General features: G+C 30.6%; 1 protein-coding gene across 1 annotated transcript; it reads right to left on the bottom strand.

Moving 5' to 3' along the window:
* Window positions 1-474: 474 nt before the first annotated feature.
* On the bottom strand, window positions 475-18,385 carry Muc91C (Mucin 91C). Its single transcript, XM_075359129.1, has 3 exons — window positions 18,313-18,385; window positions 1,208-3,170; window positions 475-1,138 (listed from the first exon to the last, which is right to left on the bottom strand). Exons 1-3 carry the CDS (start codon window positions 18,383-18,385, stop codon window positions 475-477), a joined length of 2,700 nt encoding a protein of 899 aa, XP_075215244.1.
* Between the last annotated feature and the right edge of the window lie 1,009 nt (window positions 18,386-19,394).

Below are 19,394 nucleotides of genomic sequence, written 5' to 3' on the forward strand. Positions count from 1 at the left end.
TCTCTCTAGCAAAGTCTCTTGCAGTAAAAATTTAGATTACTTTTCCTTTAACATATCAAAATATTTTTTAAACACAAGCTTAAAGTAAATTAAAGCTTATCGATTAGAAATCTTTTCCATTATTAATTATCAAAAATTAGTCAATGAACTATATTATTCCATGTTAGGGGTCACGAAATAAGGATATGTTTAAGAAGAGAGCTTTATAAGATTTACAACAAGAAAATAGAAATAACAGTCTTGTTCGGTAACTTTTTAAATTTTATCTTAAACTAAATTGGAATATGTTTGGTAACTCCATCGTAACTGTACACTCAAAAATACAAAACTGGAAAAGTTATCTCATTTTAAAAGGTAATAAATATTATAACCCTATTCTCAATAGTGCTTATTATTTTAAATCCAATCACGTTTTGGAAAGAATCGTATTATAGTTATAAGCGTAGCGTTACAAAGAAGAATCATCTTTTAATTTCAATAAACATATCCTCCATTACTCGAATACTGCTGTCCTCCAGAAGTCTGGGATGGTGCTCCGTAGCTTCCTGAGGGCTGACTAGAAGGAGCTCCGTAACTCTGCGACGGCGTTTGCGCTGGAGCTCCATAACTGGATGAAGGTTTAGCGGCGGGTGCACCGTAGCTGGATGAAGGTCTCCCTGACGATCCATTCGAGGGAGCACCATAGCTCGACGATGGCCGAGAGGGCGCTCCATATGAACTAGACGGGGTTTGTGGTCGAGAAGGTGCTCCATAGCTTGAAGAAGGTTTTGAAGGAGCGGCTGGTGCACCATAACTGCTCGAAGGTGAAGGAGGAGCACCATAGCTGTTAGATGGAGATGCGGGGGCACCGTAACTGCTTGATGGAGATGGAGGTGCCCCATAGCTACTCGATGGAACTGATGGGGCGCCGTAGCTACTAGATGGAACAGAAGGTGCCCCATAACTACTTGAGGGAGAGGCAGGTGCACCGTAGTTCTGCGAAGGACTACTACCAAAGCCACCGCTGCTACTACTACTACTACTACTTGAGAAACTGCTGCTTCCACTAAAAGATGATGGAGCACCGTATGAAGATGACGGTTTAGATGATCCAGATGAAGAAGAAGCCCCGTAACTAGATGATGGTGAAGAACTAAAACTCTGTGATGGGATTCCAAAACTTATCGACTGGACGACTGACCCTCCTTCTAAAGATGAACCAGAGGACGGAGCTCCGTAAGAACTTGATGGTGACGAGGACGAGGGAGCACCGTAACTACTAGATGGAGCCGAAGAATATCCACCTCCTCCAGAAGGTGCACCGTAACTACTAGAAGGGACGGCAGAAGAAGGTGCTCCATAACTACTCGACGGTACGGAGGAAGAAGGATATCCACCTCCAGATGATGAACCAGCAGATGGTGCTCCGTAACTGCTCGATGGTGCTCCCGAGCTATAACCTCCTGATCCACCACCAAAGGAGGACGCGCTAAAGCTGCTAGAAGGTGCACTTGAACTGTAACCTCCTCCACCACCAGCGGAACCGATTGATGGGGCTCCGTAAGAGCTAGAAGGTGCTGTGAAACCTCCTCCTCCCCCACTACTTCCTATAGAAGGAGCTCCATAAGAACTTGATGGTACAGCAGGAGCACTGTAACCTCCACCACCACCATTTCCATTTCCTGGTACACCATATGAACTAGATGGAGCAGCGGGAGCGCTGTAACCGCCTCCACTTCCTCCGCCACCATTTCCTGTTGATGGAGCACCATAAGAGCTAGATGGAACGCTGAATCCTGCCCCTCCACTGCTTCCAGAAGGAGCCCCGTAAGAACTTGATGGAGATGCTGGAGCACTATATCCTCCTCCTCCGCCATTTCCGGCAGATGGAGCTCCATAAGAACTGGATGGCGAACCCCCTCCTCCATTACCTACAGAAGGTGCTCCGTAAGAGCTTGATGGTATGGCCGGAGCACTATAGCCACCTCCTCCTCCTCCTCCTCCTTTGCCATTTCCGGACGATGGAGCCCCATAAGAGGTTGACGGAGCGCTGTAACTACTACCACCGCCATTTCCAACCGATGGTGCTCCATAAGAACTTGACAGAGAAGCCGTAGAACTGTAACCTCCACCACCACCGCCATTTCCTCGCGATGGAGCTCCATAAGAGGTGGATAGACTACTGTAACTTCCTCCACCACCATTTCCTACTGAAGGAGCTCCATAAGAATTTGATGGAGCTACCGGAGCACTATATCCTCCTCCTCCTCCTCCTCCACCATTTCCAGCCGATGGAGCTCCGTAAGTGCTGGATGGGGCACTGTAACTTCCTCCTCCTCCCCCTCCACCACCACCGTTTCCAGTTGATGGAGCTCCATAGGAGCTAGACAACGAACTATATCCTCCACCACCCGCTCCATTTCCTGCGGATGGTGCACCGTAAGAACTAGATGGAGCAGTGAATCCTCCTCCACCACCATTTCCACTTGATGGAGCTCCATAAGTGCTGGATGGAGCACTGTAACCTCCTACTCCTCCTCCTCCGTTTCCTACTGAAGGTGCTCCATAAGAACTTGATGGAGCAGCAGAAGCACTGTATCCTCCTCCACCACCATTTCCAGCAGATGGAGCTCCATAAGAACTGGATGGTGCACTGTATCCTCCTCCACCACCATTTCCAGCAGATGGAGCTCCATAAGAGCTGGATGGTGCACTGTATCCTCCTCCACCACCGTTTCCAGCTGATGGGGCTCCAAAGGAGCCAGATAAAGTACTGTATCCTCCTCCACCACCTCCGTTTCCAGCAGATGGTGTTCCATAAGAAGTAGATGGGACGGACGGAGAACTGTATCCTCCACCTCCTCCGTTTCCGGCTGATGGTGCACCATAAGAGGATGATGGAGCGCTATAACCTGCTCCTCCTCCTCCTCCACCACCACCACCACCACCACCATTTCCTATAGAGGGTGTTCCGTAAGAGCTTGATGGTGCTGCACTATAGCCGCCCCCTCCTCCCCCGCCACCACCATTACCACCTCCTCCTCCTCCTCCTCCAAAACCGCCTGAAGAAGGCGCACCATAACTTCCAGACGGTGCAGGGGCTGGTCGTGAAGGAACTCCGTAACTAGTTGCTGGTGGAGACGATCCTCCGTTTCCAGACGATGGTCTAGGATAACTGTAACCTCCAGGAGCTGAAACAGAAAAAAAACAGAAATGTAGAGCATCTTAAATTTATCTTCACTTTTACAAGACTTAAATTAGTGTATTTCTTCATCTTTTTCATTAATCTACCTATATTATGGGGAGTTTCTAATATCTATATTAAAAATTCAGTGATAATACAGATGTTGTACTAGTCGGTAATATTTTTTTTTATTTGCAAAACAATATGAACTGATTACTTTGATTTAATTATTGATATCACAAATGACGAAATTCATTTGTGAACTAAAGAAGCAAAACTATCTCCTTTTTTTGTGCCTGCAAACGTTCAATATTGCCATTTTTAATAAACCAAGTTTAGTACATGTTTATATTATATTAATTTATTATATGTTTATTGACAAAAAATTCACTTATAGATTTAGATTTAATGAACTATAATAATCTTAATGAAAATTAAACAAAATAACATAAATTTTAATGTTTATAAGGTAACATTAATAAAAGCTAAGCTTTAATTCCAATAAAAATAACAATTCAAATTCATTACTATAATACTTACATGCAATGTTTTTATTTAAATATTACAGCATATAATTTAAATGTAAATCTACACATAATTACAATGCATGACTTCCAACAAATGAAAGCAACCGATTCGAAGAAAAAATTACATTATATTGATTGTTATTTGTAACTAAGATTTACAATAGTTGAATTACTCAGTGTAATATCGTAAAATATTAGGAATATATATTACTTAAAACACAACACAATATAGATATTGTTGAGAGGTGAAAAATTAGTTGAATTTAAATGAACGTAATGTTATTAGGTTTTTAAAATTAGACCTTATTTCAATGACCTATAACTCAAAAAGGGTAGATTTTAGATAAAATAAATATTCTCCTTGAATGATATATGCACATCATTTTTTTTTTGTGAAAAGAAAACAAACTAAAATACTTGTGTAAGTATTTATAAATAAAAACGACATAATATGATGGCTACAAATATCTTTAACACTTATCGGACTTAATATAAAGTAAGTACACAATTGTTAATGTTATCACCTTTTTACGGATATAGATATTAATTATTAATAGATGCAATCAATTAAATTTGATTGATTGATTGATTCTCGTACATCCATTTCATAATTTATGAATGAAAAGAGTTGTATAAGAAAGGAATGGAATCATATTATTAATGAAAAGCTTGTTTATTCAAAGATTCGTACATTAACGTGCTATTACTTTCGTTAGAAAGAAATCGATCTCCGTTTTACTACCGTTCTACTTAATGAATTGTTTTCAATTTTTACCACAGTCAATTTTAGAATTCTCTGTTAGAAACCTTTTTCTCACCGAAGTTAAAAAAAAATATATGCTACAACCACTTCTTTATATATTTATTTTAATTTATTTAAAAGATTCCTACTTCATCAAACATTTACATAATTCTAATTATAATGTTAATTATAAGTCAAACATAAAAAATTTCTAAAGTTTTGTAAATTTTTACAGTATACATTTACTTATAAATTGTTTTTCTTTTACTTTATAATTTAAAAATTAATTCTCTCAAAGATCTCATTTTAACCTTCGTAATAACTAAAAACGGTACTTCATATAGCTAACGCCAGTTTCTATTCCTTATCATTAATAAACGAAAATATTATCTATTAATTTAGTATCTAGAACTTAGGTTCTTCTAGTACCTACTAGTGCCATTTAATGATTATTAAAATTAATAAAAATGTTGTATTAAAGAAAAAATATTTCGTTCAACACAAATAAATAAAAAGAAAAAAACACGCAAAAATTATGTTAAAAAACAATAAAAGGTAGGTTAAAATTAACACTGATAAAAAATATCTACCGTAAACAATAAAAATATCAAAATATCAGCAACTACAGTAACCACTTTTCCCATGAATAGTAATTGCTATTAGAAATAATTAATGAAAAGCAGGTAAAATCGGTTTATCAGTTACTATTAATATCTTGGTCTACCTAAAAAAAAAATTAAAAAAGAAATAAAATTTACATACATAACAGGTTAACAACAATTCTAGGTAGAGTGTTGGTATAGCCCTATTCAGCCTTCTGTTGTTTTAGAATTTCCCATTAAAAAGGTATATTCTCATCGAATAGTCGTGTACACACGCACGAACGCACGTCATTTCATTTAACGTTCTGTTATTTGGTATTTGGTTGTTTTACATTTTCACTTTCACCTTTTCCCTTTCTCTTAATTGAAATATTACGTTAAAAAAAGTTCCCACAATATATCTATTACAGTACTATATATATATATATATATATGTGTGTGTGTGTGTATTTAGACTTGTGTGAATGCGTGTTGACATTTTATCAGCAATCTTCTGATGAATTTATTAATACCTGTGTTATTTCCAATAAAACTGATGTGAAAAAATCAAATATTCCATCAGACAAATATATATATATATATATATATTTTTTTTTTTTTATTATTATTTTTTTAATGAATACATACTCATTATTAACCAATTTATTTTTTATTTATGTCTGACTCAGTTATCGTGAAATTTTCAAGAGTCTTTTCATATAATTTGCTCAGGATTTTTATTTGGCCAATTTTAACAATAATAATAATTAAATAAAATTGAATACTATTATAGAACTTAAAATAAAATCATAGTATCAATGAATTTATCTCAACTAAAATTCTATCTTAGATGAGTTTCGGTAAAAATCCAGCTTTTAGTTTCTGTCCGCTTTTTGGTTCTGACTTTGCTCCAGATTAAAGCAACATGTTTTAATTACTTTTTTTTTTAATTCTTTCATTCAAACTCTGTTAATTTAAACACTGTTTGTAACAAAATAGATAATAAAACTATAATCGACTCAAACTGATGTGCTTGAGCAGACAGTTTGCTTCAATTGTGTAATTCAGTCGATGATTTTTTTTAATTTATATGTAAAGATTCATAAATAATTGAAAGTAAAAGAATATAAGAGAGTTTTTGAATAAAATATTAAATAAAAAAAAATATCATGCGGGTAAAGCAAGAAGTTTGAAATACTTATTTAATAATCATTAAAATAGTATAAATCATGACTTATAGTAGTTATTTATAATAGTATAGTATTTAGTATTATAGTAAGTATTTAGTTTTTTATAATAGTATAAATCAGATATTTTGTCCAGGCAAATCTTTTTTCTAAATAAATTAAATATTATTAGGTATCAAAATTATTACTCAATTTACGATATCAACAAATTTTATATTCTATGACAGTGCCGTTCAATTGCTGAAAATAATCGTTTCGATATGAATTTTCAAGTTTTTCCTGAAAACATAATTTAAAACATTAAAAATGAATATGATCATATAGTTTTGCCTGCATTCGAATAGTGGCAAACAGTTTACAGACATTAATTATTTACGTGAAATATTAGCATGTTGAAGTTCTATTTTGAGTTTTAAATCTTTTAAACAACATATTTTTAATGACTGACGTCTTTCAACTAATTTATTATAATTTAATGCTCTTACTTTAATGAAGAGAGCTATAACAACGAATCAGTACACGTTCTCATTTTTTAACTGTCAGAAGCATTCCCTCATTTACTGACCACTTTAATGACTGGTTGCGATCGGAAATGAGGCAAGTCATTCTTGAAAACTAAACAAACGGACGATTTTTGTTCTAATAAATAAGAAACTCGTTATTATTATTATTGATTCGCCCTTTCTTTCGAATGACTATCTTACTGCCATTATCCTCAAGGAAATAGTGACCGATATAATGTTAAATTACAATTGATTATTCACAGACCGATTTACTAACCTACCGGGTTAGTCTTGTGGTGAACACGTCTTTCCAAATCAGCTCATTTGAAAGTCGAGAGTTCCAGCGTTTAAGTCCTAGTAAAGCCAGTTACTTTTACACGGATTTGAATACTAGATCGTGGATACCGGTGTTCTTTGGTGGTTGGGTTTCAATTAACCACACATCTCAGGAATGGTCGAACTGAAAATGTACAAGACTATACTTCATTTACACTTATACGTATCATCCTCATTCGTCTTCTGAAGTATTATCTAAACGGTAGTTACCGGAGGCTAAACAGGAAAAAGAAAAAGACCGATTTACAAGTAAACAGATTTCTGTGTAGTTCAATAATAATAATGGTTATTGATGTTGAAAAACTGCATGTTTATTATTAGATAAAATTTAACTTTCAAACGTTTAATTATTTAGCACATCGAGTACAGTTTTACTCAATTATACTAATTAAACTGATAACTTACGAATTTTGAATCAAATATCTATTCGACTCAAAACAATGATCAAGAAATTGGAGAATATCATGAGCACCTTTGTACAGATAGGTCAATACAGTATTATGTTTTTTAATTATCGGTCTGAAGTTTAGATCAAATGAATCTTCAGATCTGTTTGTCTTAATCTTTAGATTCAAAATGTAGATGTTTCTAAAATGTGTTCTCTACGTACAATATTAAGGTAGGAAGCTAGTACATCAAGATGTAAATATTAGCAACTGATTATAAAGTCATCAGCTATATAAATATTTATATGGAAGAAACTAATGTTTCCACTTCATGTCCTTATCAAGCATGCATTAGCCATGTTTAAGGCCGTAAGTAAATGCATTATTGCATAAATGGAGACGGTCAATATCCGGGAAAAATGCATAGTTTTATAATGGTTGTGGAAATTAATATAATTTCAAACATTTTTAGCCAGCAATGAACACAGTTGTCACATACCGTAGAACTCGAATTTATTTAGCTCGATTTCCACCAAAGGTTAATTTTTATGCATTATTTCATATCATTATGAACTTTAAGATTCGAAAATTGGTGTTATTGAACGACTATCCTCAGTGATAAATTGAAAAAAGTAAATGTATACCGTTAAATGTAGGCTTTTTTCAACGGCTTTGAAATAAATTATATACTAAAGCCGAATTAATTTTAACATGGTTTGCTTTAAATATTTTTCTAGTTTTAGGAGTTATTCAGTAGAGTTTAATTTCCTGCATAATTTAATATCGATCAGTTGTGCTTGGATAAAAGCCAAGCTTTTTTACTGTTCTGTGGTGGGTCTGAATAAATTACTTTTAAACCTTACCTAATGATTAGTATCTCTCTCATTTGATTTACATCTATCAAATTTTCTTTAAAATCAAGTATTTATTAATATTAATATAAATTATTATTACTATTATTAACACAAAAGTTGTATTTCATCGAAAATAAAAGATTTATAGAAATTCATCCCGCTTTTTAATCTCAAATACACTAATGTTTTATAATTAGATTCTGCATTGTAACTGCCATTCACTTATCAATGGACTTTCATACCTTGGCAAAATAATGTTCATGAAATAATAGCGTTTCCTTGCAATTAATTATTAATCGGAAAGAACTTGTTATTACCTTTTATTAAGCAATTTTTTTAAAGAAATGTATAGCTTCCTCAAGGAAATGTAGTTGGCCGGGCAACGACATTCATTTGAATGTCGGAGTCTTTTATAATTTTTTTTTTTGTACTGTTAATTTCCATTTCACAATACTTGTAATAAATAAGCGTAACCTTGGCGGAGAATACCTTTTCATCTTTATTTCTTTATATATAACTCTCTCCACTGATTCATCTTCCATTCCATGAAATTGCCGACCGTTTTTGTGAAATCCTTTTTATTGTAGCATAAACAAAATTCCACGATAAATGTTCAATAAGATTAAGCTTATATTATACCTTAGCTTATCATATGCTATCAATGAAAATGTATACGTTGAAATACTAATTATTTACTATAATTACTATAAAAAAAACTTTACCTTATCTTTTTTACTGATACTTTATTAATATAGTTAAAAACATATTTGTTGGTCCAATGTAGCTTATGAATTAAAAACAATCTATTAAAATAAACGAAACCTATAAAGACAAACGGTTTTAAATTTGTTATTATTTATTTATTTTTGACCGTAACACATTGAAATAATACACAGGCTAATATGTTTCGTGAGGCTAATCATGGATCAATAGAAAATATGTACAGGTTTCTCATGGCACTAATAAATCTTTAGGTATTCCTGAACAATAATGTCATTCGCAAGTGCTACTGCATTGTATAGATAAATATGTAATTATATTCTTATAACTCCCGTTTGTTAAATAAAACGACTCATTTAATTAAACTATTAGATATGTACCTGTAAGTTTTTTAAATATATCATGGTATAGCCGCGCGGATCGACTGTTGTATTAGATTTTCTGCGATACTATTAGTTCTCCTTGTATATCCGATTATACTAAACTGCAATTACTTAATGAAGCAGAATACTACTTTAACTCTGAGACTGTTACAGATTTAACTAGTTAAATTAGCGGCAGACAGAAATCTTATTTCGATATTTAGTTTGAAAAATCAGAAATCTTATACGATGGTTAGTTCAAAAACTCAGAAGAATTACAAAGTCATAAAGTTATAAAGTTTTACTTTTGTATATTTAATTATTTGAAATTTTATATAAAAAAGGAAGTAATAAGTAATATTGAATAAGTGTGTTTAATAATGCAAAATTGCTTGAATTAAACCAAAATAAGATTTTTAATAAAATTTTCAAAAATATTGCTTCTCTTATTTATAGTAACATTTAGTAAACACAATATTTCAGTGAAACAGACACAAATAAAAATGATGTAAATTCATGTATTTAATTTTTAAATATACAAACAGATTATTTACGTAATAATCATTTAATACATATATTTTTAAATAACATCCTTTAGGTGACCTCCATTTTTTTATAGACACTCAGTAACTTTGTTACGTAATTTACCCATCATGCTTTGGATCAATTTCATAGAAATTTTATTAACTTTTAACTGGATTCAACTTTTTGAATTATGTTGGTACTGTTGCATTGAATAATTGGGTTTTCAAATATTCCCCCAAAGAAAAAAAATAAATAAATGCTGGAATGTTGATCATTCAACTCGGCTAGTTATTTGTACATTAGGAAATAACTTGGTTTGGTAAAAGTTCTACAAAACTGCCTTAAGAACAAATTTGGAAATATATTTTAGATGAAAAGTGAACTAAGAAACGAAAACGATATCCAATGAATGTAAAGTGCTTTAGTGCGAGTAGTAGTATATTATATTACGTTTATATTTATGAATTTGCAATCTTTGGTTAAAAATAATAGTCACTTATTCTTAAAAAATAATAATACCAAACTCTTCAAAACCAGACAATAGAACTGTTTTCGTGTAACTTCATAAAATATTCAGGCAAAACGTCCACATTTGGCCAAAAAGAAAGTTCTTTTACTATGATAATGCGCTTGCACACATTTGTTGTTGTTGCTGGATAACGCTAAGATCTACTCTTTGATGGGCGAAAGAATTTGGGTTCCAGCAATTATATTCTTCCCAGCGATTGAATTTGTTCCCTAACCTGAAGAAATTGCTCTCTGGACAAAGATTCACTGCAAATGATGAGGTCAAAGCTGATTCAAGCGCTTATATTACAGAGTTAGACAATCACATTATTTTGAGGGTATTAACATTTTTTTAAAGTCGTTGGTCTAAATATATCGAATTGCAAGGTGTCTCCGTTAAAAAATTAAGAAAAAATTTCCGAAAAATTTTGTGTTTTCTTTTTCAGGCTGAGAACTTTCCGAACGACTCTCTCGTATTTTGTACATTTAATATACTGACATATTAATTTAATATTGTTTTTTTATTTATATTAACCCGTCAATCAGGGCTCACTTCGTTCTACCCAGGGGCTTCACTCCTGGATTCTCACTTGTATTCATTATCCGCATGCTTGCGAGACTAGTAGTCTCACAATTAGATCCGATATCACAATCACAATTAAATATCAATTAAATCCGATTCAATTAATAAAAAGTATCAGTGTGCTGTAATTTCTTCAGACAGTTTGGTCAGCGCATAACTCGAAGCTGAGTAATCTGAAGTATGCGGGTTTCAAAATAGTCGGCGCCCCTCTTAAAAAATGATGGTTGAAGCTGGTTACCCGTTCTTAGTAAGGATGAAAAAATATTTTCACGGTTATTAGCGTTACCCTTCATACACCACTAGGAGGTGACCGTTCTTCGTTTCTCATTTTTTTGTATTTATTTTATTTTATTTTATGGTTTTAATCAAATAACCGAAGGCAAGTCCAGGCACTCGCATCGCACACAGCAAAAGTAGCAGAGGCTGGGTTAGTTGAATCGCCGTGCTGTACACCGTCCCACCTTTAAAGCAACTTTTTTCTATATCAGGCGAGATATAGAAAAAGACAAAACGAGTTCTTGTTTGTAGAGAATTTAATTTAAATTACTGCAAATGGTCCGAAGTCGATTTGACCACTGGTTTGGTAATAGTAAATTTGAGTATCTGCAAAGAACATAATCTGATTGTTACCGTACACCATTATAACGGCAACCATCTTGAAACGGTGAAACATTTCGTAACGGTAATAATCATGGGTTCTTTCCAGATATAAAAAGTATGTTTATGCAAAATTTAAGCTTAATTGCTTAAAGCAATTAGCGTAGTTTTTGCGTAAAATAGTAACATTTACAGACATCATTACACACGCGCCCGCGTACACACACACACACACACACACACACACACACACACACACACACACACACACACACACACACACACACACACACACACACACACACACACACACACACACATATATATATATATACAGAGTGATAGAGAGAGACGTTATGTACATGTGATATCTGCTTTTATTTAATACGTTCTACTTGGTTAAGTGATGAAAACCTAATTTCAGAGTTCAGATATTAAGTAAAGTAATAGGATGAATTAAATATTACCAAGATGAGTAGCTAAACCGTTTAAAATCGTGAGTAAAGATCGTTTGAAAGAAAAATCCTTCTTAAAATTAAGTGCAACGCAAGTTTTTGCAGATTCAAAAATGTAATTTATATGCATGGTATTATAACTTTTTCCATCAGTCTCACCAGCGTCAGTGTAGGAAGAAAATAATATAAAACCGGCACGTTTTTAATTTTAATCGAAATAAATCCGTAGAATCTTCTTGAAAGAAAGTTAGTTGATTGGAACCATTTTCATATATAAGAAATTTTATTTTTTATAAAATAGAAAGTAAATAATAAAAATTAGATATGACGTAATTGTAAAGGTCGATCGAAAATAACATGAGATAGAGAAGCGAATATAAAACGTTAATTTCGATTGATATTCATTAGATTACAGTAATTAAATCGAATCTTTTAACTATTATTAATTCTAAAAATTTGCTACTAATAGTTTCTTAATACGAGTATGTGTTAATAAATATTCTTATAAAGTAAATAATAAATTTGATATAACTGACTTCTTTGTTTATGTGATAAAATAAAAACCTGAAATCTCAGTATTCTATATGGAGCATTGTCAGTCAAGACGATGTTCCGTATATATGTGTCATATGTGAATCAATTTACGTAACTAATTTTATTAAATATTACTTTATTTAAATGAATTGAGATAACGGCTTCCTGTTTTAGATAAACGATGGAAAAATTTACTTACCTGTTTTGAATTCAGATTATAACAATGAATATTTATACTTATACTGCGGTCGGTAATAAGAAAGTTTATTCGTTGGTGTGTAATATCTAGAACAATCAGGAATATCCAGTGTGTCACAATGCTCGTCAAATGTAACATTCAAATGACAATTAGTATTTATATTAATCGAAGAAGAATTACGTCAAACCTCTTATTTATTTAGTGAAATTCTATTTAGACTATTGTAATATTACTAGGAGATGAAAATCAGTGAAAGATTACTCAATTAATTATGAAATTAAATATAAATTCAGGTAGTCAAATTATTCCAATTATTGTACACAAAGATTAAGCTATTATATTCCTACATTTAATATCCCCGCAATCATTTCTACTGTGATGCTCTTGTAATTTATTTACTTTAATTTTAACTACAATAAACTGCCTTTTCATTAGTTCATTCATAATTTTAATATATCTGCAAGAATTTCAGTTTTTGTATCGATTGGACAATGTGGAGCACACTATTTACCATAGAAAGGGGTACATTAGTTTGTGAGTTTACACGGCGTCTACCCGTTCATATGATTATAACGAATATAAAGCATTCTAAGTAAAAGTGACAGTAATCAGAGCGTAATTCTCTGATCGTTAATTTTAACGATTTACATTATGCAAATATTCCCCTTTTTCAACAGAATGGTGTCAATTAGAAGAGAGATTATTAGCTAAATTTTACTGAGTTGGCATGCTAATAGACAGCAGTATATTCGACTCAATAAAGAAGGCGACGGGAAACCACTTCATTCCCTCATTTTCTTTAGTAAGTCTTGCAGGGGATCCTTTTTATTTTTTTAAATTGCTGCCATTTTTGAAGTGTTTTTTCTATCACAATTATTATGATACAGCACTATAAAAAATAAGGATTTCGGTTTTTACTGATACTTTACCTAAATCACAAATTTAAAACAACAAATTATGTTAAGATTTTATGTAGACCTGCATAATATACACATATAAAACTTACGTTATTCTTATATTGTACAGAATACTAATAACACAATTTGTATCAGAAGGAGTATTAGGGTGTTATGCTAGTTTATTTGTATCTTTTTAAATCTAAAAATGATGTGAAAATTTCATAAAATAGATACCAAATGATTTGTATGAATTGAAAAGTCTGAAAACCAAAACGAAAATTTTATAAAATTATACATAGAGGATGGTAGATATTATTCATTTTCCAAATTAGAAAACTACAATTTTTTAAGAGATCAAACGTATTATAATAATAAGAAAAGAGTTTAAAAAGAGGATTTGAAAAATGTATTTGTAGAGTTTTTAACAATATTCCACTTTCAGAATAGCTGTAAAATTGAGAGGTAATATTACGTATTACGTAATTTTATGTGCTTACAAAAATAAATGTGTACGTTTTCAAAAACATATTTTAGTCAATTTACATACGATTATTATAATGTGAAGCTTCCCCATATTCTACTGTATTAGATTCATATCTTTGCGTTTTATTAGAAACTGAGAAAGTTTTGTGTTTCATTAAATGGATTTAACTCTTTTGTTTGTTTGCGAACCAAATAAGAACAACTCAACTGATACAGAAGATAACTTGGTATTCTTTCATACACCTACTATTTTTATGTATCAATATGAGTTTTAACCAATTTTCTTTTTTTCATTATTAATCTGATATTCTGTTTGATGGGTTTTCTATGATTTCTGTTGGACTTCCCTGGCAAATGTTGAGAACAGTATTTAATTTTTTAGTTTATAGAATAGCATACTTAAACAATCCTGATGTGATAGGTATAATGTTTAATTGTGTACTAATTTAAGTAATATCTAGCCCTTACAAAATAATTAAGTTATGTTAACTAATAACCCAGCAGGATTATTACACTGAATGAAATATAGTTTTCAAAATTCATTAAATCGGATTGAATTTAAAGAAAAAGAAAATAAATTATCCACTATATTTTTAATCATTTACAAAACGGGGAGGGATTTCCAACTTATTTCCGGAAGAAACAGTTCGATTAGGACTTACTCGTTTAGGATAAATTTTATTAGAAAATTAAATTCAAAACTATCTTTATTAGTATAATTTGGAAGAATTCCTTTTGCAGTATCCAGCAAAGAATAATACTCGTAATTTAAATACTGATTAAATATAAATTAGTAATTTGGTCTAGGGAAAATTGATGACTATTTATTAACCACAGTAAAACTGACGTTATACTTTCCTATTATTAATAATCGCAACGAATATAATTATCATCAATATTAAATTATAAAAATATTATTTTTTTTACGCAAAATAACTTAGATCCAATGAAATTATATAAATTTATTTTATTTTTATAAGAGGGGAGACTTTAATAAAACTGATTTCCGAAGTAAATATTTGAGGTAGATTCTTAAATAATATACAGTAAGAAATAAATTATTCCACAAAGAATAAAATAATAATTAAATTTGTATTAACAATAATAATTGTAATAATGAAGTCGACCACAATAATTAGTTACGTTTGCATTGTTTGTTAAACCGGTACACAACGCAATGTAGATAAAAGAAACGTTATAACGATTGCACCTGTACAAAACAGTAAAAACATTAGCCTATAATTATACCGTTTTGATATTATAATTTAATTATACTGTGGACTTTATAATTGTTTTTAGAACAATTATGATACAAAACGCAATTTCAACTCGTTTTTGGTGTTGAGGAAATTAAGATAATTTCGAGAAACAGTAACACTGTAAAAAAAATGGAAAAGTAACTAATTTTTTTTTTTTTTTTTAAAACTGTAGTAAATATTTGTTAATTTTATCTAATATAATTTTATTACTATCAGTTTTTTGATAGGATAAAAAAGAAATAAAACGATTTATTCGATTACTGTTTAATTTCCACTCGTAACCAGTGTGAAAGAAACAACAATGGGATTGAAATTAGAAAGCAAAAATGAATAATAAAAAATATACTTACCTTTGAAAGTAAAAACAACATTATGATGAATAATTAACCTATGATAGTAGAAGAACTATAAATTCCATAAATTGAAGAATTCTGTTTAGGGAATACAGTAAAATTACAGGTGTTGGATGAAATAGAAGATCTTAAAATCAGACTTGGTCAAACAAGGGTGGCGTTCAGACAAAAAGTGCATTATTAATTAACAGAAAAAAAAGCTGAAATATTAAAATTTTTTTTTAAGTATTCGTATTTTTAGCATTTTAAGGTAGATAGTAAAACCAGACTTTCTTGAAAGCCAAAAAAAAATAATAATAAGTTAAGAAAGACTTATCATTATATGGGACAAAACAGGAAAATGTTGAATGTATTTTTCGGCCGATAAATCTTGAAATGAACCTTGAAGAGAATTTGGGATGAAAACGTTTATCGTAGCTGGATTTTCATAAGAAAACCAAGGTTGATAAATTATGCCTAATAATATTTGTCTAAAAAGAAGTGTAGAGGATAAAATAGTGTAATCTAAGATAGAGATTAAACTGGTTAAGTTATTAACCTAATTGGGTAGTGTTACCTTAATGTGCGGTGTTGACACCGCAAGGAAACAAAAAATAAAATAACATAAAAAGGGAAACAACTACTTAATGTCACTTGACAAAATAAATAATTAAAAATAGATTAGAAATTGCCTAAAAACTTTGAAATATATGATTTTTAAATGTTCTTATTGAAAAATTTATTTAACTTAAAATAATAAATAAATTTACTAAATTAAAATACGATAATTTCAAAATACGAATATAATAAATTTAAGTTATAAAGTAAGAACATTTGTCACAGGCTACGTTTCACAAATCGTTTTCTTGTAATCTCTAAGTAAATCAATGTTGAGTCAAGTTTCAGAATGTCGTATTAGCATTTATTAGCAGCGCAATTATTAATTTAATTTCGGTTGACACTAATTAAAATTGACAATAAAAGAAAGATTGCTAAAAACATTTAATAAAAATAATCATTTCTTGAAAGAAGAGGATTATCATTTAATATTATAAAAATGTAACCTAATATAACTTTTATTTAATTACTATTGTTATTTTGTTATGAAGTCGTTTTAAAATTGTAATAAAGTTTTTTAATCTAACAAGAGCTAGAAAAAGTAAAAATAAAAACAAATATTCAAAAAAAAATTTGATGTGGACACCACATGACTTTCTTACACGCCTATTAAATTACATATTCACATTTTCAAAAGTACATAAAATTTTATTTCACTGATAACTTATTTTTTTATTGTTATTATTGAATTATTATTTGTTTTTTTTACGATAAGAGGTTAATAAAATTATTAATAAATCATAATATTTAAATAAAATAAAAATTAAAAAGGAAATGAAGTCCGATTCGAACAGATGAGTCTTCCCCTTGTAAGATCAAAATATTTCATCAATTAAAATTTTATTTGGCTATAACTCTGGAACTAATGAAAATAGGTACCACTTATGATATGTAGTTGAAAATTTCTCAATAAGGGCTTATTCTGCAGTTAAGAAAAAGTTAAAAATTAAAAAATTTGGATTTTGGACTTTTTTGGACACTTTAGGTCCAGTCGATTGCAATAAAAAGGGGAGGTGCACAAGTAGATGTTAAAATAGCCCTAAATCCAAAATTTCAACATTCTACTGCAAATAATTTTTTAGTTATACGAGATACATATGTACGTACGTAAGTAGAGACGTACACACCGAAACTAGTCAAAATGGATTCAGGATGGTCAAAGTGGATATTTCCGTTAAAATCTGTAATAATATTATATCAAAATTGTACAAATTGTTTTTCAAACATTTAGTTTTGAAATTTTATAAATTATTCTTCCTGCGATCTAAAATAACTATACCATATTTCACATTCGAAGTGTGGTTATCTTATTAAATCACAAGATTATCTACATTTTTTCTCGTAACTGTACAATGAATAAAAACATAAACATGTCATCTAACATTCTAATGTTTCACGCATCCTTCATATAAGACAAAGTTTTCGATTCTTTTCCATAAAATACGGGCATTTAAAACAAAATTAAATTAATCTAAAGTTACTTTTTAACAAAATCGCTACACACATGAGTACGATTAAATGAGTATTAAATCCAAGTTGTATCAAATTCAAGTGATACCGTATAAATTTATTTAATATGATTCGAAAAAGATAGTTTGAATAAAGACACAAAATGTGTTACTATTTTATGTACTGTAACGAATACCAATAAGAAATATTAATTAATAGCTTCTCCTAATTAGAGAGTACACTTATGTCTACTCATATTTGGATTTCCCTAAGAAACTCATAAATCTTCCCTTTCTAAAAATGGATGGAATGTTGTATACGTGTGTGGACTTGTTGCACTAATTTTAACGATAATTTACCGGTTGTAGAATTGTTATACAGTCTATAATCTAGAATCGAGTTCATTCATTTTTCCGCTTTCTTTGTTACAGAAAGGTTGTTTCATTCGTGAACAATTTTAATCACTGTTCTTCATCAGTCATCAAGATAATCTTTCTTTTCGTTTACTTACAACTGTCAGCAGTAGTGAGTTGTGGTCTACAGTAACTTATAGTATACCGTGATGCCGTAATAACAGGGGCCATTACACTATTCTTCTTTCAAACATTTACACTGGTGAAACTTAATTTCACTTGGATAAATAACTACTAAAAGCTTTTTATATGTCTACAAGGACTTCACAAATTGCATCTTTGATTTTAAAAAAAACATGAATTACGTAATAAAAAATTTTACGTGCCGAGTAAGCCTTTTCTATTGAATGTCTATCTTAATTATGCTTATATTTACTCCTTCTCATCTTTGTATATCTCTACTTTGCAAAATTTCATGATTTAAAAAAAAAAAACAAAAAAAAAACAAAAAAAATCCCCAACCTAACTTCAGATTAAGCTCAGCTTCCAAATCTAATTTTTGTCATTTCACTCTTTAAAAATGACGGGAAATTATTTTTAATATTTAAAATTTTAGAAACTGGAGTTGAATTTAATCACTTGAATTATATTTCAAGATGATTAAGTTTATCTAAAACTCGTAATAAGTTTTTTTTTTAGTTATAATTTATAAATGATGACGTTATAATTTATGAACCGATTATTTAACGTTACTATCTCATCTGGATATGAGGTACTCAGTGCAAAATAAACCATTTACCTTTATTTTTAATATAAAGTCGGGAAATGAAGCTCCGAACAAATTCAGATGTTGATATTCCCCCTAATCGCATTTAACATCGGTTAGAATATTACAGAATATGAAAATAAACATAATTACATACATGCAGACGTGCTTCGATATGTTCTAATCTCTATATTAAACATCTAGATGAAGACGTTCAAATCATATCGATGTGAAATACGGTCTCTTAGAATTACAGTACACGAATTTTTTGTATTCAAATTAGAAGTGCTTATTAATATAAAATCGTTAAAATTTGTATGAATAAGAAAACTCCATCTGGTTTTTACTATAACTCCTGCCTACAGTTGAATTTAATTTCTGTTATCGACTTTTTATCATTGGGGATACTAACAGCAATATTGAGGCTTTTCTTAGAATTTTAAATTTTGAAGGTGTGATAAAGATATTTCTATA

The sequence above is a fragment of the Lycorma delicatula genome, chromosome 3 (genome assembly GCF_047948215.1).
Source record: "Lycorma delicatula isolate Av1 chromosome 3, ASM4794821v1, whole genome shotgun sequence".
NCBI lineage: Eukaryota > Metazoa > Arthropoda > Insecta > Hemiptera > Fulgoridae > Lycorma > Lycorma delicatula.

What these genes read in the sequence shown, in the direction of transcription:
- Muc91C (XM_075359129.1), bottom strand. Translation starts at nt 18,385, where the DNA reads ATGGCCCCTGTTATTACGGCATCACGGTATACTATAAGTTACTGTAGA. An exon ending in ACTCACTACTGCTGACAGTT is followed by an intron (nt 3,171 to 18,312) that starts GTAAGTAAACGA and finishes TTTCTGTTTCAG; the next exon opens with CTCCTGGAGGTTACAGTTAT. An exon ending in TCAAGTTCTTACGGAGCTCC is followed by an intron (nt 1,139 to 1,207) that starts GTCCTCTGGTTC and finishes CCCATCACAGAG; the next exon opens with TTTTAGTTCTTCACCATCAT.